Source organism: Falco biarmicus, chromosome 2, assembly GCF_023638135.1.
Source record: "Falco biarmicus isolate bFalBia1 chromosome 2, bFalBia1.pri, whole genome shotgun sequence".
Taxonomy (NCBI): Eukaryota; Metazoa; Chordata; class Aves; order Falconiformes; family Falconidae; genus Falco; species Falco biarmicus.
In genome coordinates, this window is record NC_079289.1 from 22,626,172 (window position 1) to 22,652,125 (window position 25,954).

Consider the following 25,954-nt stretch of genomic DNA (forward strand, 5'->3'; position numbering starts at 1 on the left):
TAGCCTAGTAGTATTAGGTTAAAATAGTAAAATTGATAGTGGCAGTAAGGCTTTTGTTGGTTTTAATGTATAAACACAGTGGAACAGATGTTCAGAACAGTATGGAATATTTCTTCCCCATCCTGCCATCCCTTTCACACCGAACCATCTGGAAGGGACTATGAGCAGGATGAGCAGCCATCACGCTAAGAACAAGATTAATGTGTCGGCGTATTTTGTTGATACTTTAAACTGGTCACTGCTTGTTCACTGGAAAGCAGCAATGTGAATTGTCATTGCGTGTGTGGTTACGCTCTCCATGTGGATATGGAACAAAGACAGAAAAGAATGATCTATATAGAAAAAATAATAAACAGTGGTAGTCAGTCTGGACATGACCCACAAAGGCAGAAATCAACTTTTTTCCTATTCAGTATGCTATATTGATGTCACTAGCCACCTTTTACCCTTAGCGCAGTGTCAGGTAGTAGACGTATTTGTGTAAAAGCTTCTGTATACGTTTTCCCAGAGTTTTTTAGTCCATGCTCTTGATGTACTTTTTTTTTTTTCCCTGATTTTTTTTTTGCAGCAACAAGCATACCACATGTGGCTGTTTTCCAGTTTAATCACTTGGATTTCTTTAGTACCCTTTAGCCTTATTTCTCTTGAGAGAAAGTGTGATTAGTGTTTTGGCTTAAACAAAATTTTGGTTAGAGAAAGGGCATCTTATGACCTAGAAATGAGAGATGCCAGTCATGTGTGAAGTTGTCCTGGATCTTCCGTGTTCTGATACAGGATGGGTAGAAAAGGGTGGGTGGTTCTGATGTTGGCAGGAAGGCTGGATTCAGTAAAGCAAGCTGTTGTATTGTGCAGTCTGTGAACCAGTATTAGATTTCAGGTAAGCAAATTTGTTCTTAAATAGATAATCTTAGTAACATTAAGTGTACCAAGAAAGATTACAATGTGTTAGTGAAGGGGAAATCTTTATTAAAAGCTTAACAAATAGCTTCAGTTGGGACCACGGTGTTTTTCTCCCATTGTTTTGTGTTTCTTTGCATGAAAAGAATTTTAAGGAATTAAAATCTGACATTAGATTCAAGAAGGCTGCTTGAGAATAATGAGATGCTGAAAACCTGAAACTACTACTGTAGTGAGCTAATCTAAGTGAAAAGGTGAATCTGAAGAAAGTGGCACAGCCAAAGATCTCAGCTTTCAGAGGAAAGATAAACATGAGTAGAAGAAGAGAGGCTAAAGCTAGCCGGGAGATGTTCACAGATGTTCTAGAAAGAGCTTATCCTGCAAAGAAATGGAGTGGTGAAGTCAAGTAAATATTAGTGTTTAAAACCAAATACTTCAACGTAAAAATATACTGTGTACATGTTTTCCTGTATTTTTATAAAAGTCTTAAGGCATCTTTAGAAATTGCAGAGATTCAAGTGACAGGGGTAAAAAAAAATTGCCAAACTAATTTACTGGCAAAGTTTTTTGCATATTGGGCAGTGTGACAAAATGCTGTAAATATAAATTTGGATTATGAGAAATTAATACAGGAAAAAGTGACAGTCCATAAGTATGTTCTATATTCCTTAGATATGTTTTAGTTGGGCCTGAAAAGAATCATAGTTGTATGTCCAGAAATGGGGATAAAACAATGCAGTAACCTCAGTTAGGCTACTGATTATATGTTTGCTTCATTAGCAGAGACCAAGAAATATCTTTATTTCTTCCTTTAACAGTGCTGAAGCCATTTAGTTGGATGACATGTATAAGATCCTTTATTTTGGAGCAGAAGGTGAAACTGATTATAATCTGCCTCTGTTTCATAATAGTAAGATTTTTATTTCCTTAGAAAATTCTGGGGGAAAATATTGTGATGGAGAAAAGTTAGTGTTGGGATTGTAGTTTTGGAATATTTTATTTCTATTGGGACAAAAAAAAAATTAAAGCAGTAACTTTAGAGTGGTCCCTCAGTCTGTTACAGTGTGGCAGATGCATGAGTATCTTCTTGAACCACAGTCAATGGGTAATACAAAGATGAGGTTGTAGAACAAAGACACAAAAAAAACCCCAAATGCAGCAAGCTTTAGAGAAAATAACACAGATTTCTGACTTGTCTTCATAATTGCTGGTAGTATTTAAAAACCTCTCTTATATTAGAGTCCACACTAATATAAGTAGCTACTTAATTTCACGTTAAATAATTCTCAGGACTTTTTCTTCCTGCATCAGTGACCTTTGTCTTGTGTATGCTTGTTAATGTTAGTGAGAAATTCTGATGAGAACTAAATTTAAGGTAATAGTAAATGTCAGTGTTTGGTGCTGTGGAGATCAGTTTACTTTCTTTTCTCCTGACTTTTTAATTAGAGGAAATTTCTAAATTAATATGTTCCCTTTTAATGGTTCAATAAACTTTTTGTGTTGGAGGCCCACAGGGTAAGCAGAGTTAGCGACTCAAAATTTTTGTTCTGCTTTTTATGGGGTTTTTGGAGATGTGGAGGGTTGGCTAGGGAAGCCTAGATCCATAAAATATATTTAAGTTTTTAATAAACAAAACCAAACGCCATCCCCTCCCTGTTGTCTTTTCTTTTGTTATTGCTTAATGTCTTGATTTCCTTCATAATATCACAGGACCATAAAATCTGCCCTGAAGAGCTCAGCACAGACCAAAACACAGCCAAAGAAAGCAAGCAACCCTCCAAGTTGGTGAACCTTCAGAAATAGCTCATAGCAATAGACATTAAAATAAGAGCTCTATTAAAGCAAAAGAATTGCTTAAGGGGTTTCTGTGCCCATTTCATCATCGCTAATATGTAGGTTGGTATGATGTAAGAGGAAGATCTGGAGTGGTGGTCTGATGCTAAGAAGAAAAAATATCTTTTCATTCCAGCCTTGACTGTCATGCCTTTCATGTAGATCCAGCCATCGGGAGGAAGTTCTGTGGAAATGATGTTGACAGCTGGCTATATATTAAATTTTAGCTATTTCTTTTCAGGTGGACATGTTCTAGGCACTTAACTTTACGTGCATTGTCTTGTTGAAAGACTGTTGCAGATAAAAAATTGTTCTTGATTTTTTAGTTATCCTTAAGGAACAGAATTCTGTTAGACTTTGTGCATAAACCTAATGTGTGCCCTTGCTTCAGCGAGCTGAGTATCAAAATGAAGAGAGTTGCATTAAATATTAGGGGAAATGTGAAAAAACCTGTATATTAACCACTAATTACACTGTTTGTCCCTTACATTGGGATAGCTGTAATAGAAGTACTTGGTACTTAAAGTGTAATTGTGAAGTTTAGTAAAACTTTACTCTGTTTTGATATTTGTTCCATAGTAATGTGGCTGTGAGAGGAATCACATACTTGATAGAATTAGAATAACCAGCAGACGTTATTAAAAATCAGTCATGTTTAGATGCTTTTTTGATAAATATTAAAGAAATCTGGGGCATTGGAGCAGTGTTATACAACAACTGATGGCTAAATTTTTTATATTCTTTTGCAGTGTACAAAATGTGGAATTAAACTCTGTTAGAATGAAGCCAGTTTAAAAAAAAAACAAACCCCAAACTTTAAAAAGTACACATGAATGACATTAAATGAATCGTGAACTGAAAATAATGATTTCCAGACTATATGCTAGGTCAAATTTATTTGTTTTTAACTTGTCATTACTGATACAGAAGTAAATGACCTCCGCAGATGGTAAGTAGGAAAGATTCAGAAACATTGTGTTCCCAGTCATTTAGGACAAGGGAAAAACTGAAAGGGACGTACATGAAAGGCATGTGTATTCCTTTCCCTTGAGATAAGAGGAGAGCAGTGCCTGCTGTCTGTGTAGCCCTTTCTTTGTGTCCTGTAGTGAAGGATGAGGGGCTTTGGAGGACAGGGAGATCTGTGGTAATAGTGACGCCGTGGAAAAAAAAAAGGGATGGAGAGCATCTCCAAAACTTCTGTTTGGGGTCTTTCATCTTCACTTTCCGTTCTCTTCCTATTTAGCACATACACACATTTTGAAGTTGGGGCAATTGCAGTGTTACCAAATTGGATGCCATGCAGAGATGGACATTTAGTGTGTTGAACTGAGTGTTAGGACATTAGGTATGGGAAAAATTAACTGTCTGCAAACATTTGAAATGCTTTAGGCATAGAGACAGTGTGATTAGAGGTAGTGTAATTTGATTGTGGGGCTAGAGGTGAGGAAATGGATAGTGTTTCTCTGGTTTTGATGAGGTGAAATTCCATTTTAGATTCAAAGCAGAGCTTACACACGAGGTGTCAGAACTCACTATCATTCTCGTATCTATCAATAGATGCAGTGATTTATTTGCTCCCCGGGCTACTGCTGAGCTCTCAATATGGTACAGACACTGACCTCATATATATATAGTCTTACTAATCTAGGTGCTTAATTTTGAATGGAATCCCATCTGGTGTATCACTTATGATAAGCTGCATGTTCAATCCATCTCTTGTTTTTCTTCCCCACAAAAGGAGAATTATGGTAGCTTCTTTTCTTTTATAGAGGTCTGTGAGATTCATCAATGAAAGTCTCAAAAGCTTCCTGAAAATAATAGAATATATTCAGGGAAAATTTATAATGGATGGAAAGCTCCTTTTCATGGTTAAAAATATTCAGCTTTGTTATATTTTACTAGAGGATATAAGAAGAAACATCTTAAGAGGTTAAAAAAGGGATTGAACAATGTCTTTGAATGTAATAAAGAAACATTCAGAAGTAGAGGGGCTGTGTAAGGAATTGGCATTCGTTTTGTGGCATTAGTGAATATAGAAAGAAATTGTAATATTAAAGAACCATGAAATTCAACTACATATTTTTAGTGCTACTGCAAATTACAGTGCCTTTTTGGGGATGTGGAAGGGCAACAGGCAGGTTTGGGGAACAGCTGGTGCTTTGAGTTTTTGCCAGTTGCTCAAATACTTGAAGACCCAGCTTGTCTCTTATAATAGCAGTGCTCTGCTGTTTGGAAAGATTGTACATTGTGTTTGTAGTCTTTTATGTTTGTAACTGTACATCTGCTTTCTGCTTGAATTTCTTTTATTTTATTTTTTTTTAAAATCTGACTTGCCAAGGCAATGTTAAACTGCATGTCAGAAGTTTGACAGCTGTTATCCAGAGGAAGGTGGTCCATGCTGACCTGGAGTGATACTGCTGCAACTGCAGGGGAAGTGTGGAAAGAAAACCAGAAATGCTTAGATTATGTCTTTCTGTGCCCTGCTTGCCTCTGCAGCAATAACTACTGGAATAAGTGCCTTCTAATTTTAAAACAAAAGACAGTTATGCAAGTTATTACAGGGGGGGGGGGGGGGGAGGGGGGGGCAGGGAGAAGAAAAAGGGAGGCGAGAATACTGAGGGAACATGCTTAATGTGAATTTTTAGTGGGATGGTCTGAGCTAATTCAAGCTTCTGATGTCCTGTCCTTTAAGAATGTGTGTGGAAATCGTGTTAGGTTAGCTGTGCAGTTGCTGATGCCTGCAGGATTTTGAGACCCACGTCCGTTTCTGCTCCAGTCATAGTTCAGTCCAGCCAGATTTTGTCTGATCCATGTCCAATGAAGCACGTGTGGATTCAGTGAGATGTTAAGTGACATCTCACCCTCTTAGTTTTCTTCTTCCTGTTTTGACTCCTGTTCCTAATTTTCTGGTCTGATATCTCATACATTTCTACTGCAGCCAGTTAAATATATATATATATCTCTATCTATATATCTCTATCTATGCAGTATAGCATCTTTCTGTATCCTTCATCTCTTGTGCCAGATGCAGCTGGTGGTTTAAAGCCAGCTGTGTTGTGCATAGGTGGCTCCACGTGGAGAGCAGAGTTGGACCTGTTTATCCAGGCTGTAATTTTATGACTGTATTGCATACTTAGCTGGGGTAAAAAGTGTAAGAAAATTATCGACTATGATGGGTCCCAATCTTCTGAACTGATGCAGCTTTTGAAAATAATACCAACTTACTTGCCTTATGTTTTCCATTTGGTTGGGAATGAAAGGGAACAGAAGTTATTTAACCTGTGTCGTAATATTGAGTATGTTTTACCAAATGCCAGAGTAGTTAATTCGGTGGCAATATCACAATGAATATCTATGTCTAGTAATAAACAGGGGCTGAAGTGTGACTCAAAACAGGTGGGACGAATGTAGAAGGCAGTGAAACTGTCACTGCCAACTCTTTATTTATTTATTTATTTTCTCCTGCATGTGGTAACATACTACCTGGAAGTCTTATTGAGCCTGACAAAGCCTCTGTAATTCAGAGGCTTATTTTGTCTTGATTTCTTTTTTTAATGTCCTGTTACATATATTTTGAAAAAAATTTAGCCTCGCTTCTCATGAATTTTCTTCAAGAAAGGTTGTTGATTTGTGTGTGGTGAAGAAAAGGGTGGTTGTGCTCTAGTAGGCACATAGTAACAAGTGCTTTTTTACTTATTAATGGATTAGTAGCTGAATAGGTCTGTGTTTGATTCAGATAGTTGAAGGTTTTAAATTAGAAAAAACTTAATTGCAATTGCAGGCCTTTTTTGTGGTGTTTCTTTTTTCCTCTGATCAGAAGCAGTTAATGCATTGCTTAATCTGTTGCATATATTTGCTCATTAGTGTTTAGTTTACCTTTTGTAATTCAACTTCACACCAAAACGAGATGACAGAATAATTTAAATCATGCATTAAAAAATGAAGGTTGGTGATCCCCCCACCAGCACTGTGGTGTTTTTTAGCCTGCTCTTCAAAGAAATGGGACATCTTGGACAGTCTGTCTCTTCCCTGCTAGCTCTTGAACACATTGGACCATTTCATAAGGAATTGGTGAGAAAATGAAAAACAAACTGCAGTTGTATGTTTTCTTTACGTTAGCTTTTATGGGTGAGGAAGAACATGATGTAGAGAAGGGACTTAAAGTAGTGTTTCTGGTGAAAGGCATTTGATGATTCCCAGTGTGGTAGGAGTTTCAAGAGGTAGTAGGCAATTAGCCAAGCAGGGTGCAGCCAACTTCCAAGTGGCCCCAGCACATTGCATGGGGTGGTGGGGAAAAGTCAGGTAAACTGCAACAGGTAAGAAGGGGGGGCAGCTCTGAGAATGCCCTACAGAAAGGCATGGGGAAACTAGGCTTTATTCTGCTGGTCTTCTGGTGTTTTTGTGTAAGAATTCAAATAAGATAGGTTAAAAAAATTAAATTGAGGTGTGAACATGTGTAGCAAAACACATTCCCGTGAATGTCTTAAAGCAAACCAACCCCCACAAACCCCAAACCCAGTAGAATGGTTGCCTTGTTCATCAAAGTGTTTCACTGATGAATTGCACAGAAGCATGAGTTCCAAGGAAAGACTGTTTTATGAATTGTCTCATCACTCACAAATATTTCAGGAATTCTGTTGTCATAGTTGTAGGGAGTCTTTGTGCCTTTAGTTTGTGCAACATTGTTGTTAATGTTAGAGAAAACCAATTGTAGCTTATGTGTTTGAGTAATACCAAGATTTGGAATTGGATGCTTTGGCACTGATTTGTGCTCAGATTAATTTACTACTTCCTAATTATATTTATGAACACGTTACTGCACAGTGAAACAATTCTTTATAAATTACTTTTATTCCATAGTTGCAATGTGCTAGCCTGTTTGCAGTGTGGTGTTACTCTTCGATAATCATGAATTTCCAGTTTTTACGTATTTTTGATCAAGTTCAGAGAACTGACTGCATTGGATATTCAGTAATAATTTAAAATGCATCTGTTTGTAGAGGAATATGAAAACATAGAACAGAAACAAGAAGCTTTTTGGCTTTTTGGTCTAATAGAAAATGTTCCTCTCTTACCTCTGATGCATTGTTTAAAATTTAGCAAACTCAGCTGGCCTCAAATTCTGACATATTTGAATAAAGTGTCTCATTAAGAAAGATGTAAAATACAGTTGAAGACTATAGCTTAAAAGTCATGAGCCTGTTTCTTCCTGGCTTGTTCTGAAATAATCTTACAGTTACATAATTTGGTTTTTTGCTGATTACTTAAATTGTTAATTTTTTTAGTAATATTCTTGAGAAAAAATATTTTAAACTTTTGGAGGGAAGTCATTACAAAAATTACTGTGCAACGTTTGAAAAGCTAAAAGGTCTTTTAAATTACTGATGTGGTTTTAATTAGAGATGTTGAAAGGTTACATTAATTGCTTTAGTGCAATAAAATCAAATTTTTCAGTCAAGTCTTTTCAAAATGAACTTAGGTCCTTGGTAACACTTTCTCATTCAGAAAATTTTGGTGCCACATGGTCTTCAAACAGGATATTATTCCTAAATAGTGTATGAACATTGAATTGTCAGTGTTACAAAACAGTCATCAAGTTGACTCATAATTGTGATAATGCCATTTTAAAGAAAACTGCTGGAGAACTTTTTATATTACATGCTCTTGTTTCTGTTTTCGGGGAATTCTGTCCCACCTGGGCATCCTTGCTCTCAAAGCTGCTCTCTGCAGGATAGGGTTTTCTATGCCATTGTGCCCTTTGGTAATGCTTTGAGATCTCTTTTTGTATTTGTTTTCTTTTATTTTTACAGGAAAACCAGTTCTGACAACCTTTTTCTCAGACGTATGTCTTGCCACATCTGGCATGTTCCCAAACTGTTCAGTGCTTCCTCTTACCTCATTCAGATTGTCATTCAGCACCGCCTGTGGAAAACAATCTTTCTCACATTGCAGCTTCTTTCTTATTTGCACCCAGCCTGTTCCTGTGAGGCCCTTGTCCTTATCTGTCAGACGGGTTTATCATTTTGGCTGGAAACTGTCAGGGTGAGGGTAGGTCAGTGTCTGATGTAGCCAGGGAGCTGTAATGCACGGACAGTCTGTCGGTGGCCTGCTTGTCGAGGCAGCAAGCCAGCTTGCTCCAGACAGCGATCTTTCCTGCCATTCCTGTGGGGACTGCCAGTTTTTTATAAATGCAAATGTGCACTGAAGTCCAGTGATTCTGGTGTTGTAGCACAAGTCTGGCTATGCAGTAATTCTTACACCAATTCTAAGGCAAAAATCTTACATTATCTACGTGGGCTGTATCCTCTGTGCTTATCTGTAGTGCTCTTGTGATGTTCTGCCTTGAGTGCGTGACTCCAGTGCCTTGGTTGGAATTCTACAAGTTATCTTACAGCTGGAAGGCTGAAGCAAGTGCTTTAAAAGAAGAAAGCTGAAGTATATTTTGTAGAAAAAAAAATGAATGTATGCTATACAGATTCATAGATCGTAATTTCACTTTTGTAAATATAATTCATTTTTTTCTGTAAATTCCAGGTTGTGAGCCATGCCTTTGGTGAAAAGGAACATTGAACCACGGCATCTCTGCCGAGGAGCTCTGCCAGAGGGAATTACAAGTGAACTGGAATGTGTAACAAATAGTACCCTTGCTGCTATCATACGCCAGCTAAGCAGCTTAAGTAAGTATCTGTAACTTCTTGCAAGTATTTGATTCCTGCTAAAAAACTGAATAAATTAAAAAGCTTTAAGATGGCTTGTTTTAAATAGCAAAATTATGGTTCAGGACATTTCCACTTAGTTGTTATAATAATATAATGCTACTTCATTGCTCTTCTGTATTTTGAAATTCATACAAGAAAAGGCTCTCTGAGATTTACAAGTGTGTAAAAAACCAACCAACCAAAACAAAAAAACCCTAAAACCCCAACCCCTCCCAAACCCAACAAAACAAACAAAAAACAAAACCCCAAGCAAATGCCCCAGAATAACGTTAATATATTGAAAAATAATGAAAGGTGATTTAATCTCATACATTTCCATAATAATTTGTAATTTTGGTAAGTTTTTATTGTGTTCTCCTAGTGATACCTTTTCCAGGTTGGAGTGTCCTGATCTGTTAGTTATCTTTTTGGGTAGAAACGATTTTGTATTCTGATCATCGTTAATTCTGTTTTGGATGTGTAAGTTAGAGTATGTTGGGTTTTTTTTAAGGTGGGGTGTTGGGGCCGTAACCAAAACAGACTTCTTCTGTTTTATCATTAGTTCTCTAAGGATTCATAAAATTTTGATTGCTGATGAACATTGAGTTGATATTTTCAAAGAAGTCTCCAAGTGATTCTCTGATCTTTCTTGAGCAGTAGCTGCTGATTTAGTATCCAACGTTATTTATAGTTAATTTGTGTTGTCATTGAGTTTCACTTACTGTTTTATCAGGTAGTTTCTCAGTATTGAGATACTTAAGTTTCAAAAAATTGAGAAGAATGGCTAACGTCTTAATTACATTCACGAATATCTGATAAGACCTCATTTTAGTGTTGTACAATAATTGTGAAAGTATGGATAATATACTATTTACTTGTCTGACTTGCTAGGAATGTTTAGCTTTCATTTCTCCAGGTTTGGTCTTGGGTCTAATCTGCCTGTTACATTTCGTATTCAGATCCGCTTAGGATTGTTGCCGAGGAACTGGCTACTTACACAATCCATATCCTGCAGTTTTCCCTTAGCAGATTTCTTCGGTCACCATAAGTCTGTGTAGTCAGGTTAAAGATCTACGCAAATAAAAGCGTCCTTTGTTTTAATAGATGAATATGTGGTATTTAACGAGCGAAGTCTACCACCAGGCTTGTCCATAGTCTAAAATCTGTCATGTCTGCAGAGGCTTTCTTCTGCAGACAGCATTTGTTTTGCCTGTATTTCAAGCCAACGGGGAGCAAGGAAATGATCACAGAAAAATGCTGTGCTGGAGCTAATGTAGTATGACCTGCTGACAGCATCAGAGCTTGTTGGTGTTCCCACAGCTTGAAACAGAGAGAGAGCAAGTACAGGTCTATCTTGCAGTCACGCTGGTTTTTAATGTTGCACTGTGAGTTCAGTGCGGATTTTAAAAACTGACAGATCTGTGCTGTTGCATACAAATTGGACTTGCTTCTGCCTCTGCTCTTTTCAGGAGACATGAACAAGTTTCTATCCAAAAGGAATGTGCTCAGTGGAGCTTTTTTCTATTATGTCTTCCGATTTGGGTTTGTTTGCAGCCAGCTGGCTTGGAGCACAGGCAGAGTGAGCAGCATTCTGTATGAAACTGTGCACTTTTATATAAGGCAAAAGCTTGACTTAAGGGATTCATCACCAGCTAGGAGAGAATCTGTTGGGGAGAGGACTGGGAGCATTTGCAGCCTGTACCTGTAACTACCATGATGCTTTACGTAGTAAACAGTCATGGAGCAGTGGCTTTGAACGAAGTTTCCACCAAATACTCCCTTACTTTTGGCAGTTGAGCTTGGTCTGATGGCTGCAGGACTCCAGTCAGTAAAGAGGGACACTCTCTGCAACCGGATCTGTTGCACCATGGTTTTGTTCCCGAGTTTTGCATATGTCTATATATGGAGAAGAAATAATAAATTACATCTGATTGTTGTTGAAGACTATTGAAAACTGCATATTGTACTCCTTTATTGAGATTTTCCTAATTAGATTTCAGTCTGTATGCTAACATATTCATTGTGTTTCAAGTTGCATTTACTACTCTTTAACTTCTTTGCTTTCCATGAGTCTTTAAATATTTTTGTATCTTTGGCTTCTCCATTCATTCAGATAGTTGTCAGGTTGAAATCTTATTTCTATATGGGTATAAACCATCTGTACGTGGGTACAGAGCTACTTTCTTTGACCCATATGCAAGTGTTGCTAGACATTTTTTGCTGTACAACATAAAACAGTGGAAGTGTGATCTGTGGTGTGGGGACCGGGAAGACTTTTTCTTTCATGCAGAGAGCAGTGTCCACCAGCTTGCCTCCGAGTGTTTCCCTGGGTAGATTGGCCATCGGCTCAGAGTTTCACTAGTTTGCATGCAGGCCTGAGCACACTGCATCCAGCTTTTTGTCACTGTGCTTTTTACCACTGCTAAATCAGGTTGAGTTGGGAAGTTAGTTTTTTTTGGCATTAGCTATCGTGCTGGAGGTACTATGAGTAGGCAGATAAGAATCAAGACCTGGTCAATAACAGCCTACCACTTTTGCTTATTTAAAAAAAAGTGTGTGGGGAGCATGATTCTATTGCTAATTAATCCAGTTACAAATGAGTGGGTGGAATCACTGTCTTCTGCTCCATGTTGTGATAAAACAGTCATGTCCAGGGTGAATTCTGATTTACAAAACACCAGCTAGTTCTGCAGAACAATTCAGTCCTTACCTAGGACCCTGAGGAGAGCATTAGTGCAGCGCTGGCTGCTTTTAGCCCTAGTGTCACCTTTATTCCAGTGTCCTGTAGAACTGACACCTGAATGCCAGGTGATGACATTGCTTTACCTTTTTGATAAAGCATAGTCATGGTGTGGAAAACTCAAGAGTTTTAATACACTGTAAATTTTTCTGTTAACCTGAATGTGTTCTTCCATGTAATTGTGCTGTGGGACAAAGAATGCAAAGGAAAGCTGTACTTCTAAAACTAAAATATGTGAAGGGAAACTAGTTAAAGTAATAAACAGTGTTGGGGTTTTGGTCTTCAGATAAGCCAGTGCCATTATTGAATTCCTCTTCTGTTGAGCGCTGAGCGTCTTGACTAGTGACAAAAGATTCCTTTGGTGCAACGTATTCAATGTGTTAATGCACACCTTCTTACACAGTATGTGAAAATCAATTGTAATTAATTCAGGTGGTGTCTAGCATCTGCTAGAGACATTATAAACTGGTGTGGCAAGATGGTGTTTCATGTAATTACTGTAGAACTTGGGTAGAGGTATTTCAATTATTTGTGAAATACTTATCTCCAGAAATGGTCCCACAATGCCAGGAAATGTATTTTGTGAGCAATCAAATATACAGAAGTGAAGATGATGTGTGGAAGTGCTAGAAAGAGGCACTTCTGTTAATTGACATTAAAACCTATCGAGAATGGGGATTTGGTGAGGCAGCGTCATGATTAAATTTCCCCTCAACTGCCTCTGTGGCTGGAGGGAGCCTTGGAAGGAGAGACTAATTCCTTTGGTGTTTTTTTAAAATTGATATTTAGGTTGTCCCTATGTTGGGAAGCACCTCATGCTTTTAAATGACTGTCTTATAGTACCAAAATGGGCTCTTAGGTTAGAAAGATACATACTTGTAATGTCAGATAGTTTCCCCCCCCCGGCTTGTTTCTGTATTATTAAAAATCTATTTGAAAAGATGGTAATGTAGAAAACATTATAGAAGTATTACTTGATTTCTGAAACTTACTGCATTATGTTAATCAGAGTAATATGTCTAATATTGCTGTACCATGTAGCTGATTTTACTGACAGGAGACTGACAACCTGTCTTTCACTTGTTTTAGAGTAGCAAGTGTTTTATAAAAAAATCCAAATAGAATACAATATTAAAAGAGTACATTCCCACAAATCAACATCACAACTTGTCTTCTGAAAGATAACTGATAAGCAAGCCCTGTCTGCTTGACTTCTCTAGGGGTACTGTGTTTAATCTTAAAATGCAGCAGTCCTTCAGCAGGCTGATTTCAATATATTAACATAAACTAACAGCCATTAAAATTTATTGATGTTTTGAGCTACAAATACTTGTGACTGAAGAATGTAGAATCTTGTTTATTTAGCTGAAAAGTTGAAAAGCTTATTTGTTCCATAGCTCAGAATAACCTCTTCATTTGCAGCAACTAAATCAAATGGGGATTATAACTGAATCTCAACTAGGTGCTGACAAGCACTTAGAGAATGGTTTTAGTGTGAAGGTGGTTGAACACTGGCATGGGTTGCCCGGAGAAGCTGTGGAGCCTCCATCCTTGGAAGTATGCAGAACCCAACTGGACACAGTCCTGGGCAGCCTGCTCTGTTTGACTGTGCTTTGAGCAGAGACTTGGACTAGATGATTTTCAGCCTCAGCTGTTCTGTGTTCTGTTTTGGAGGGGGAGGAGATTAGGAGCAGGTAGGCAGCACACCTTGCCATTCCACCTTCCACATACATACAAAGCAGAGATCGGATACACCAAAATATCTACCCTTTTGGGTTAGTTATTGGCTGATCTAACCATCTAGTGAAGAAATCTATTACTGGTAAGGTCCTCCACCCAAGGCAAGTCAATCTTTTTTTTTTTTTTTTTTTTTTTTAGTTTGTGATTAACAAACAGTGCTTTCAGGTATTGGTTAGTGGTACTAGTGTTCTCCTCCTCGCCCCTGAGTAAATGATTAAAGAAAGGAAAAGCCTCTGTCGACTTCCTAAGTTGGGCTATTTTTTATTTTGAATTATGGTCTGTAGGTGTTCACAGGATGGCATCTTGATTGGGATTTTCATTTTTCTGTACTTTTCTTTGTAAAATATTAAGGTTGATTATAGGACCTAACTTCATATGTCAACAATTGCTGCTCTTTTGGGAGTTACTGTTGCTTAAGTGGTTACCACATATTCCATATTGTTCCAACTGTTAGACAAAGTTTCACTTTCCCTGTCCTCTCCATTTCTGCTCTTCAGACTTGTCTTGATATAGGACATAACAAAATGGGTTTAATTCAGAAGTTGGGTTTTAAAATTTATTTTTGTTTAACAAACATTGTTAAATGCAGGAGGCAGGATTTTCCTTTTTGCACGGAGAACTGATGGAGTGTGGATGTCTTGAGAGGGGTGTTGGCTGCAGAAATTGTGGAGGGGAGATCTTAAATGAAGCTGCAGTATCTGGGTAGGAGGGACTGAGACATAAGTAGGTGCTGTCAGTTGAGTGAACAGGAGTAATGATTTTGAGTGGAATCTGAAATTTGTTGCTGAAGTTCTGGGGTAGGATAAGTGTTAAATTGGGAATTCTGATCCGGAGTGGTTGAGAGGTTCATACCGAGGCAGAAAGGAAAGCCGAGCTGGATGAGGATGCCTAGTACTTTGGGAGGTGGGGGATCTAGGAAAGGAATGGGCATGCTCAAGGCTCCGTGGACCAAGAGGGGATTGAGTTTATCACGTGGCACTCCTGTCCACTGTAGCACTTTCAGCCTGCAGATCTGAACTGGACTATCCACTCTTATAGTGGTTAAGGAAACATGGCAGCTGAAAGGGATGCTGAAAAGGTTGTAGGCTGCTCTTAGGTGGTATATGAAGTCCAGGCTGGCCATGGGTAAATGCTGTCTTTCCTCTACGAATGTTCACTGTATGAATATGGCTGTCACTGCAGTCATTGGAGAGTAAGTGGGCTGCCTTGCATGAGGATTCTGGTTTTTATCTGTTTCATTCTGCCTTCCATTTTGGTGTAGGCTTGTGCTTATGCTCATAATTAAATCTTAATGGCTGTGAATTGTAAGGTTTTAGACTGAAGGATTTACATCAGAAGCTTTTATAGACAGCAGTAACTTTGGGCCTTTTATTTTCATCACAGAGGCAGATTTTAATGATCAGTTATATGTCAGTTGGCAGTGGTTCTGCTACATAAGGATTAAAATTTGGAAGTCTCACTGTTTTTTTTAAGTTGAAGGCTAACCAGAATGTCCAGGAGAACAGACTTCAGGCAGCATTTTTGGTATATTTTGAGACTTGTAGAATCTGTTGCCCAAAACTTTGCTGAATGACAAGTTGTGCTGTTACAATCCTACAGCTACTGTGTTTTATTATAACTTCATAATATTGAAGCCATTTGTCTTATGTTTTATAAGCCTTTAGCAAAGGGATTTCCCTGTCTATTTTCTTACACAGGCAAACATGCTGAAGACATATTTGGTGAATTGTTTAATGAGGCCAACAGCTTCTACATCAGAGCAAATTCCCTTCAAGACAGAATCGATCGCCTTGCTGTCAAAGTTACCCAGCTGGATTCAACAGTAGAAGAGGGTAGGTAATTGCATGAAAGCGTTGAGCCAGAAGTGATGTTGACAAAACCACAGTATTTAATTACACAACAATCTCTGTCTTTTCAAAGTAATCCTGAACCAGTATTTGATCTTGGTTTTTTCAGTATGGCAAGCTGGGAAAAATTGTGTTAGCAGAGTGAGAAAAAATATTCTCAAGTCATAGAACTGTCCTCATTTTTTACTTAGTGTTGCTTCAAGCAGCCTGTATAGTAATGGAGCCATTAAGCTGCCTTTTTCACAGGGGAAAAGATTAGTTTCTAGGCATAATAAATCAGAAGTCAGTAAATCTAGACCTTACTGGAAATAAGTCAGAATATTGGAAAAAGTTTGAGACAGTAGATCTACTTACTTATTTCAGTGTAGGGTGGTCACGAACTGTATTAGTCTGTTCTGCAGTCATCTGAGATCTTACAATACTCTTTATCACTGTGAGACACTTCGTGTTTACATCAAGTAAGTGAAATTCTCTTGGGGGTTCTAGTCGTTAGAAACAGCATTTCCTTTAAAATGCTGTTACATCCTCAATTGCTTATGTATTTGGTCATTCACTTCATAAAGGCACAGTAAAAACAAAGGATTTAAGTAAAATCACTGCCTTGTTCAAAAGCGATTATTTGGGTAAGTAAAATACATGTTTCTGTCTCGTTCTAAAAGCTGTAATGTGCATGTTTGCTTCCATGTTCAGTTACATGTCTGAGCCAGTCACTGCCTGTACTCCCTGTTTAGGTGATTCCTGACTTTCAGAAAATGTAAAAGCTTGTTACATCAGGACAATAGTGTAATATTTACTCAGTAGTTAATACTACTTGTGATATATTTAAATAGCAGTATTTATATTGTATTTAATATTTATATTTTTATAGTTATATATATTTAATACTACTAATGCCAATATTAAATATTACTGTTGATATTCAATAGTGTAATATTTAGCCTTCTATTTTTAGCTTGTTACTATCCAAAAACTATTACATCTGATTTTTTTCTGGTTTTTAAACATGTCAACAGGTAGTGTGTCGCAGTTGATACTAGCACCTTTCTTTTGCTGTCTTAGAGGTCAAGAGCTATATGGGGTCACTGTTCAGCTTAGTTTTTGAGGCATGTTGTAGTGGTAATATGAGCAAACTAGATGATATTCATACATTGTACTTGCTCTGTGCTGAAGGTGGATGATGTCAATCCTCATGACTTTCAAGTCCAACATTTTTGAAAAAGCAGTCCTCATCAGAGGCTTTTGCTTTTGTTTCTTCTTTTTTTTTTTTAATGTCTCATTTGTATTATGCAATACCTCCTGGCCAGTTTCCATACTTTGGAGAGTATTTAAAAGCAGCCTGTTGGAAGGGGAAACTAGTGTATGGACTGAGAATTTAATTAGTTTTTATTTTAAATTGACAGCAGTTACTACTCTTGCATTGCTAGTAGTCTTTCACATTAGTAAGCTATATATATACAAACTGCTGTCACTTTAGTGTCAGTAGGAAATTTTACTAGCTGTTCTGCTGTAAAAGTTGAAGTCTTTATAATTCATTATACTGTCACACTAAATATATTTCTGGGTAGCTTAGACATTTAAGTAAACTGCTAATTTTTAGGCTGATTTTTTAAAAAAAACACCTTTGGGTTTAATTGTATCAGTGATTTCTTACACTCTTAGATATAACTAATATACAGTTTAGATACTTAAAAAGTATTTTTATATATACCTAATATTATAGTTGAAAAAAAACCTTTAAAATAGTTCAGGTTAAATTTCCAAAGGCATATAAGTAACTTACACTAAAAAGCTCCAGAAAAATGGGATTTGAGCTCTTTTGAATGTCTTTCTTCAAACAAGAATGTAACAATTCAGATGTATGCATCTGAAAAAACTGCCTGAAATACCTTACTGGTTTACTTTTATAAGCAGGTTTAAGTAGAAAGTAGTTTCTCAAAAATTATGTTTTGATATTTCAGATGACATAGGTGGGAGAATGATGTTTTGGAATTAAATGTTCTATTTCTAATATTTTGCTGCTTGAAAAGCTGCAGAAGAATCTAAGTGGTCTTGGGGTGAGAGGCAAGACCTCAGCACAGGCAGCAAAAATAGTTGGGTAGAAAAGTCGGAGTGGGATACAGTTTCCATTGTGACAAAGGATAACAGTGTACCTTACAGGGTCTCTATCAGAATTCATGCCTTTCTGGTTTTTTTGCAGGTCATTGATATGTTATTTTTTTGCCCAGTATTGTTCAGTTATCATATGAAATTCTCAGTTTGTTCTTGAGACTTGATAAATTAGATAAATGGGCAAGAAATTAGGTGGAATGTCAATGTGTATAAAAAGAAAACAAGCCAGTGCATTTTGTTTGCACTACTCTACAGCTTACACCATTGTAAAACAGTTGGATTGGTTCAAGAAATGGTTAGTGCCATTGCAAACAAACCGGTGAGGACTTCAGTGCTCTGTTCAATTGCAGACAAAACCTTGTATTTCAGTTTGCCTGAGGATGGAAGATAATGTGGAGAGGTTACTACCACTTTTAAATTGTGATTGGCATTATCTGAATCTTTTTAGCAATGGTCCCTCCAACATGGGAAAATTAGGCTCTCCTTTCATTAAGGATGAAAGAAAGTCTTGCTACAAGTGTCAGGAACAATTAAAAGCAACTTAAACCTTTTATCTGGCGCAAAAAAAAATAAAGAAGGGCCTGGTATTGTTTCCCTCAGAATTGTGAACATGAAAAGATAAAATGGAAGTATGTTACTGGACTGTATAAAGAAGGTAGTATTTCTCTCTAGAGAGATGAAGAATATTTAAGATCAAGGGATCTTAAATTATATGGAAAGATTTTGGAGGTGAACTATAGTAAAAGGTATGGAACTCTTTCACAGGAAATTGGGGAGGACATAATTTAATTAAACTTAGAATGAGGTTGAATGTATATGGATACCATATGAAATTATAAAATGTGCTGTGTGAGAGAAATACCAGACGTTGTGTTTCAGGCTTGAAGCCAGTCTTTCTGCTATTAGAAGTCCAGGTTAAACCTCATTAAAATGGGAGATTATTGAACATCTACATGTGGCAGGATCCTTGCATCATCTTCCAAGACACAGTCCATGGTTGCATTATTTTAAGTGAAGTTCTGGACCAAATGAGACTTAGAAGTGCTGGGTCCTGTACCTGGGTCACACCAGCCCCAGGCAGCGCTACAGGCTGGGGCAGGGGGCTGGGAACTGCCCGGTGGGAAAGGGCCTGGGGGTGCTGGCTGACAGCCGGCTGGGCATGAGCCCCCAGTGTGCCCAGGTGGCCAAGGGGCCAGCAGCGTCCTGGCTGGTGTCAGAAACAGTGTGGCCAGCAGGGCCAGGGCAGTGACCGCCCCCTGTACTGGGCACTGGTGAGGCCGCACCTTGAACCCGGGTTCAGTGTCGGGCCCCTCGCTGCAGGAGGGACGTCGAGGGGCTGGAGCGTGTCCAGGGAAGGGCAGCGGGGCTGGGGAAGGGGCTGGGGCACAAGTCTGATGAGGAGCAGCTGAGGGAGCTGGGGGTGTTCAGCCTGGAGAGGAGGAGGCTGAGGGGAGACCTTATCGCTCTCTGCAGCTGCCTGAAGGGAGGTTGTAGGCAGGTGGGGTCGGTCCCTTCTTCCAAGTAACAAGTGACAGGATAAGACGAAACAGCCTCAAGTTGCACCAGGGGAAGTTTAGAGTTTAGATTGGATATTAGGAAAAATTTCTTCACAGAAAGGCTTCTCAAGCACTGGAACAGGCTGCCCAGGGAGGTGGAATCACCATCCCTGGAGGCGTTTAAAGGACAGTGCAGATGTGATGCTTAGTGACATGGCTTAGTGGTGACTTGGCAGTGCTGGGTTAACAGTCGGACTTGATGGTCTTAAAGGTCTTTTCTAACCTAAATGATTCTATGATTCTGTTTCTCATTTATTATGGTATTTCTTACGAGCTTTGCACTTAAATATCATGATTATCTACTGAAGGAAAATTCTTCAGTTTTCCTCCTGTATTTTGCTGAAAATGAACTTCGTTTATCCACTTATGTTAATTTCAGACCTGTAAAATATATTTTTGTTTCTAACAGTATCATTACAGGATATCAACATGAAAAAAGCATTCAAAAGCTCAACTATTCAAGATCAGCAGGTAGTTTCAAAGAACAGCATTCCTAACCCAGTGGCGGATATTTATAATCAGAGTGACAAACCACCACCTCTGAATATTCTTTCACCTTATAGGTATGGAAATACTCATTGTTTATGTTCTTGTACTTTGCCCTGTATCTCCTAGTTGTATGCAGAGACTAATTACGTTAGGAGGGAAAAACTGTATTCTTTGTCGAGATTTGTTTTTTTCAGGGACTGCCCTGTTCATGGAAACAGAAATTGCTGGTATCATACTTAAAAGTTATAAGCTGCACCTGACAAAAATCATCATATTTCAGAATAAGTGTCATATAGCAGCACAGGATCAGAGAGTGAGGGCCACTGATTATGTGAAAAGTTAAAAGAAAATTAATAATATTCTAAACTGCTTGCTTTGTTTACCCAGAAAGCTGGATTTGTTGCTTTTACCTTTCCTCTATTCTCTCTCATACCCCCAACATACACATGTGCGCACACACAATCTTTACCTTTTCTTTTCCTCGTTACTTACTGGTGAATTAGAGAGTAGCAAGCAGGACTTTGTCTCCTGTTTTCTTTAAGTTTATTGTTGCTCATGAAATGAGTGTAATTTGTCCATCTGAAGAGTTGTGGATAGCATGTTTTTACTGTGCCCTTCAATTTTTGAGAGGTGTTAGGCTGTGAGGTGTCTGTGTAAAGCAGGCACTCAATCTGCAGTAGATTATTTGATCCTTTTTTCAGAATGACATAGCAGAGGATTTTCAGTGTATTTTATTTTAAGAGCTTTTACTTGGAAAGTAACATTGTTAGATTTGTAGCTGAAGGACATGTTTTTGTGCTGCTGCTACAGACAATGGTGGTGTTTGTTTATAGGCATCCAGCTAGTAAGAGTTGTTATTGATCAGCTATTCTGGGGAGCTCTGTCCTAATATGTATCTGGATGACATTGTCAGTGACCTTTATTGTTATTCCTGTTTTATTAGGGATACTTTAGTGAAATTTACGTAAATTATATTTTCTGCTAAGTCCTTTACACCTGCTGAATCATAATTACTTGTATTTGCCTTGGACAAAACTTAAATGAATTTCAAATTGTAGTCCGACCAAAGCCAGAGGGGTGGAAGAGTGGCCCCAGTACCACCTTCAGCAGGTTAGACATTTGTAGCAAGGAGATCTAGCACACAAAAAGTAAGAATGTTACGGCTGTATGACCAAATAGTATACAAGATCTGCTGTCTGTACCCTGCTGCAGTGGTTGTAAAGTTTCTGCGTGCTGGATCTCCATTGCTTTTGATCTTGCTGGTAGAAATCAATGCTCAGCTGCCATCAGAATTTGCTCAGGAAGAAATTAGGACCCACAGCTGAAAGTTTGACTCTGAAGGACACCAGTTTAGCAAGCTAGATTGGGATCACTGCTGTCTGGACCGTGCCAGCTGCCCTGCCATATTGACTCCCCCTACACCTATTGCTTTCCAGGAATTTAGGATATTAGAAGATTCCCTATACCCAGGTCATGGGGTCAAATTAGGATTTGATAGCATACTTTTTTTTTTTTTTTTTTTTTTTTTTTTTGTGGCTGTTCAGTCTGGGTGTCCCTGGCTCCTGCTGCCGGTTGGAGCTGGCAAGCCCAGATGAACTCTGTCTCAAATCCTCCTAGAATAGTCTGGTAGGATTCAACCTTTCAGTTGCCACCCCTTTCCTAGCGTTTCCCCTAGTTAGAAGATTCCCACTGAGAATAGCAGCTGTCTTGTGCTTCCTCTCATAAGGGCGAAGGTACTCAGACCTGTCTGGATTGAGCCAAGTACTCCTTTTCCCGTTCTTTTGAGACAGTTGAGTTCCATTCTTAAGCTCTTCTTTCCCCTATACATCCTGTCTTGTCACCGATCTTCTTGCAGCACCAGCAAATTTCACTCTGGTGAGCAGGCTGGTGCAGGAGCCCAGTCAGCTCCTGCTAAGGGCTGCTGAGGCACAGCCTGGGAGCATGCCATCCCGCCAAAAAAGGGCTGGGGATTCCACCCTTTTCCCCTAAAATTCTTGGCATGAATCAAACCAATAGTAAGCTGTAACTACCAAGAGTGGCATTTAATGCATTTGGCAAACAGTCATCCTGTAATGCAAAAGAAGGTGAAGCTTGGGTGATGATCAAAGGTGAGTTTTGTTGGTTTGAAAAATACTAATTCGTATTTTCTTAGCTTTTCTTCTACTGTATTTCCAGGGATGATAAGAAGGATGGATTGAAGTTCTATACTGATCCTTCATATTTTTTTGATCTTTGGAAAGAAAAAATGTTACAAGATACTGAAGATAAGCGAAAAGAAAAGAGGAGACAAAAGGTAAAAGCAGAAGCATAATAACAAATGTATGTATTATAATTTTGTATATGGTTGTCCAGGCATAAAAACTTCTAGGTCATACTTTGTGTGCATGAAAAGACTGTTCCTCTCTATGTGGCTGTAGGTTCAGTTGGTTTAGTTTTAATAGTTCATGTGATCTATGTAAAAAAGTTGGAAAATTATATTTTAGGAGTACTGTAGTTACCTTCCAAGATACTTTTTTGTTTGTTTTTGTTTTTTTTGGTTATCCTTTGCCAGTATCTGCTTATTAGTACTCAGCAAAATGGCCCTGTTATGCTTTAGAAAAAGGCACTGTGATTGGGTAGGGGCGAGGGGGCAAGCGGAGGCGCAATTTGAATTATGGTTTCCTTTGTTTTCATAGTTCTTTATCCAGCAGCATCATCTCCTGTAGGAAAACATAAGCTTATCCAAAAATTTGTTGGATATTTTAATTTCCTGATAGTGACTCTTTCCTATACCTGTTAAAGTTAGTAAGATGGTAACACACAGCAAAATTATTCTGGGGTTCAGCAACAAGAAAAGGTGGATTGTAGGAGTAATATTCTTTCCTCTTTTTCCAACAAAAAAAAGGGTTTTTCATAGCAAAGTGTTTTCAGTCCTGGAATATCTTAGCGGTTTGATCCAAGTTCTGTATTCTGATGCAATCAAGATTTTCTTAATGGATTTTAGTTTTGAATGAAGAAATCAGTAGCTACTTCTGCAGTTTCTTTGCAGTGACTTTTTTATCAGATCTGAGGACTTAAAGATTTTTTTTTAAAGATAATTCTGAAAAATAAAAAGTGAAGAAGGGAAGTTTGAAGGAACGACTGCCTATCTTATCTGGCAGAAGGTGCCCTTTTATATAGGTTCAGTGAGAGATAAGGGATTTAAAATAAAAGGAATCCAGATGATGCACAGACTGCTCAGAGAAAATGGAAGCTACTTAGTTTTCAGTACACATACACACATACATACAAAAATGTGTGTATACCTTTGTCATATATATTAGCAGGTATCATAATATATCAGCATATATAAACATGTATTATACACATGTATGTACGTCTAATACGTGAATATACATGCTAATGTATATTTGTGTATATACACTATGTGTATAATGCATGTGTATATGCATGCCGATATATATGGCACCTGCTTAGAAATCGGGTTTTAGGGTGTGACTGGGAAGCTTTACTATTCTGCTTTTATAAAATTCTGTTAATTCCTTGTTCCTGTTGCTAGGCAAAACTTTCTGACTACAGCATTTTTAAACGTGAAGACTTGGTTTAACTAAAACATTTTGTGAATCCATGTTTAAGAGTTCTGGAAGAAATAAATTGGGTCTTCCCGTTAGGAGTATGAATCAAAAATGTTTTCTGTTTTGACAGGTATTTCAGTATTGAAATACTAAATAGAGTTGGAAAAGCTGAGTAGATGTTTTCACTAGAAGTTACTGTCTAAAGTAAAGTATTGGAAAATATTCACCTGGTTATTTGTATAATAGTATATAAATGTATATGCAAGGTTATAATTCCACTATATTCTCTATATGGTAAGTCACAAAGCTGATTAAAAGATTGGAAATAGTTAAAGCAGCTTTCATTGTCTGGTTTAGCTGCTTTTTCTAGATTTTGTTTGGTATTTCTCTTTGAAAAAATATATAGGGATAACTGCCCCCTTTGGGTTTTTTTCTCTCACCTTTTTCCTTCAAATTTAGATCTTTTCACGAGAGGGGGATAAAAAGAAACTGTCAACTAGTACTATTTTTATAATATTCTGATTTAATATTAAAAAGGAAAAAATACAAGAGCTTTAAAAAATTTTAACAATATTGCATGAAAATTCTTTGATATATTTTTACAGAACCACTATATATATAAACTTGCTTTTAGATTATATTTTAAGCAACACATCTCACTTATTTCCATCCATGGTGTATTTTTTGTAATTTTAATTGTCTTATTACAGTCTACACACCAGATGTAAAATATGCTCAGTTCCAGTCATGCAGGATTATAGGCACACATCACAGAAATACCCCTTGATAAATTCTACCTGAAGTGCTATTTGATTAAATATATAACAAGACCTACCAAGAAAAAAGCTGCATAGGTTTGAATTTGCATGGATAGGTGTCACTTGACAGGAAGAAATCTGGTTTTTAGCTTTCTAGAAGCTGGTGTGCAAATGAGCTTTTTATCTTCTGAAACCTGTAGAGAGCTGTAGGGTTTGGGTGAGATGTCTTTCAGGCACCATTCATTCCACAGGTTGCTGAAGTCAGTTATTTTCTTTTCTTCTTGTCCTTACGATAACAGTGACCAGGAATGAATGAATCCAGAGCATCTATTAATTTGAAATCTACTAAGTGAAAATTCCTTGTGCAATTTGTACTCTACAGAAGCACAAAATATGAATGTTGTTGAGAAACATTGCAGGTGAAATAGATGTGTATTGTTCAGTAAATTATAAACTAGACATGCAAATGCAGTCCGACTCAGCTGACCAAATGTTTTTAGTCTCAATTTTTCAGGTGGTCAGTGAAGCCTGAGAGTACTCCTTGCACTAGACAATCAGTTTTCCAGTACTGTTTTGGTAATTTGCCTTAAATGCTTGAGCTGTTGCAGCAGAAGGTTTGTCAGAACTTTCATTTTCCTGCCTTCAAATATCATACTTATTTATTGTTTCTGTATTCACTTTAACTGAAGAAGTCTAACAGAGGCTTTCTCTGATCTGGCTCTTTCAGGTGAACTTTTTCCTCTGAAGAAAACTGTAATTTTAAATCTTTTAAGTTTAAAATCTGTGGTGTAGTCTCTGTGGTTTTTTCACTGTCAGATTCTCAGTAGATCTAGATCAGTGCCTAGGAGTTCAATTAAATTAGTTTTGACTTTTGCATGTATTTGTAATGTTCTGAATGGAATGACTATAGTAGACCAGTTGTTAGCCATTGCTTAACCCAAGGTAGGTTGTTTAACTTTGCTTTTTATTGTTCCCCATTTTTTCTGAGGAATGAGTAGTTATTTAAAGTAGTAGAAGTCTTTAAATTTGGAGGGCTTGTATTTCAAAAATCATTCCTGATGACTTGTGATTGATAGAATCTTGGAAATCTGTGAAGTTGGGAAAACACTCTAGGCTCTTGCTTCCAGATTTTTTTGAAAGTATTGCAAATACTCACTGAAGCTACCTTGTTACTAGCTCTAATTCTTTATTGAGAGACCTGAAGTATCATTTGCTAACTCTTGATGCGAATATCAAACTTAACCCTTTTCGAGGGCTCTAATATGTTTGTTGTGTTTGCTGAAATAATTTCCTGCCAACAGCTGAACCATGTATGTGTTTTCTACCTTAACCTACAGTATCCACTTGTCTGCCACAGCTTCTATTACACTTGGTTAAAGGAAGTAACTCTTCTTATTATTAACTTTTGTAAGAAATATTTCTAACTATAGTTATTTTGAAAGGCTTCCACTCCCCTAGAACTGTCATTGCCCTAGGTAATAAAACTAGAGCTGTCACCATTGTTTGTCAAGGTAGTTAAAGTATTACTGGAACAACTTAAACCTACTCTATTAGAGGTATATGTAGTCAGAGGTGTATATATAGTTTTGTCAGCTGCTAGTAATTGGCCTGCCTCACTGATTTGGAAGGAGTTAAATGTTTTATAGATGTATTGGTATGTTTAGTCCAAAAATTAATTCCAGTAGGATTTAGTATTGTTCGAGTAAAAGGTTTCCAGCGTACTCACACATTAA

At 37.6% G+C, this 25,954-nt stretch overlaps 1 protein-coding gene across 9 annotated transcripts in view; it reads left to right on the forward strand.

The window, feature by feature from the left end:
• The window catches only part of WASF3 (WASP family member 3), a 74,672-nt gene that overhangs the window by 37,791 nt on the left and 10,927 nt on the right, over positions 1-25,954 (forward strand). For all 9 annotated transcript variants that reach the window (XM_056329440.1, XM_056329444.1, XM_056329438.1 and 6 more), the window contains 4 exons: positions 9,265-9,407; positions 15,606-15,740; positions 19,830-19,983; positions 22,085-22,202. In XM_056329440.1, the coding sequence (XP_056185415.1) occupies positions 9,275-9,407; positions 15,606-15,740; positions 19,830-19,983; positions 22,085-22,202 (540 nt within the window). In that variant the 5' untranslated portion in view covers positions 9,265-9,274. The remainder of the gene's footprint in view (positions 1-9,264; positions 9,408-15,605; positions 15,741-19,829; positions 19,984-22,084; positions 22,203-25,954) is intronic.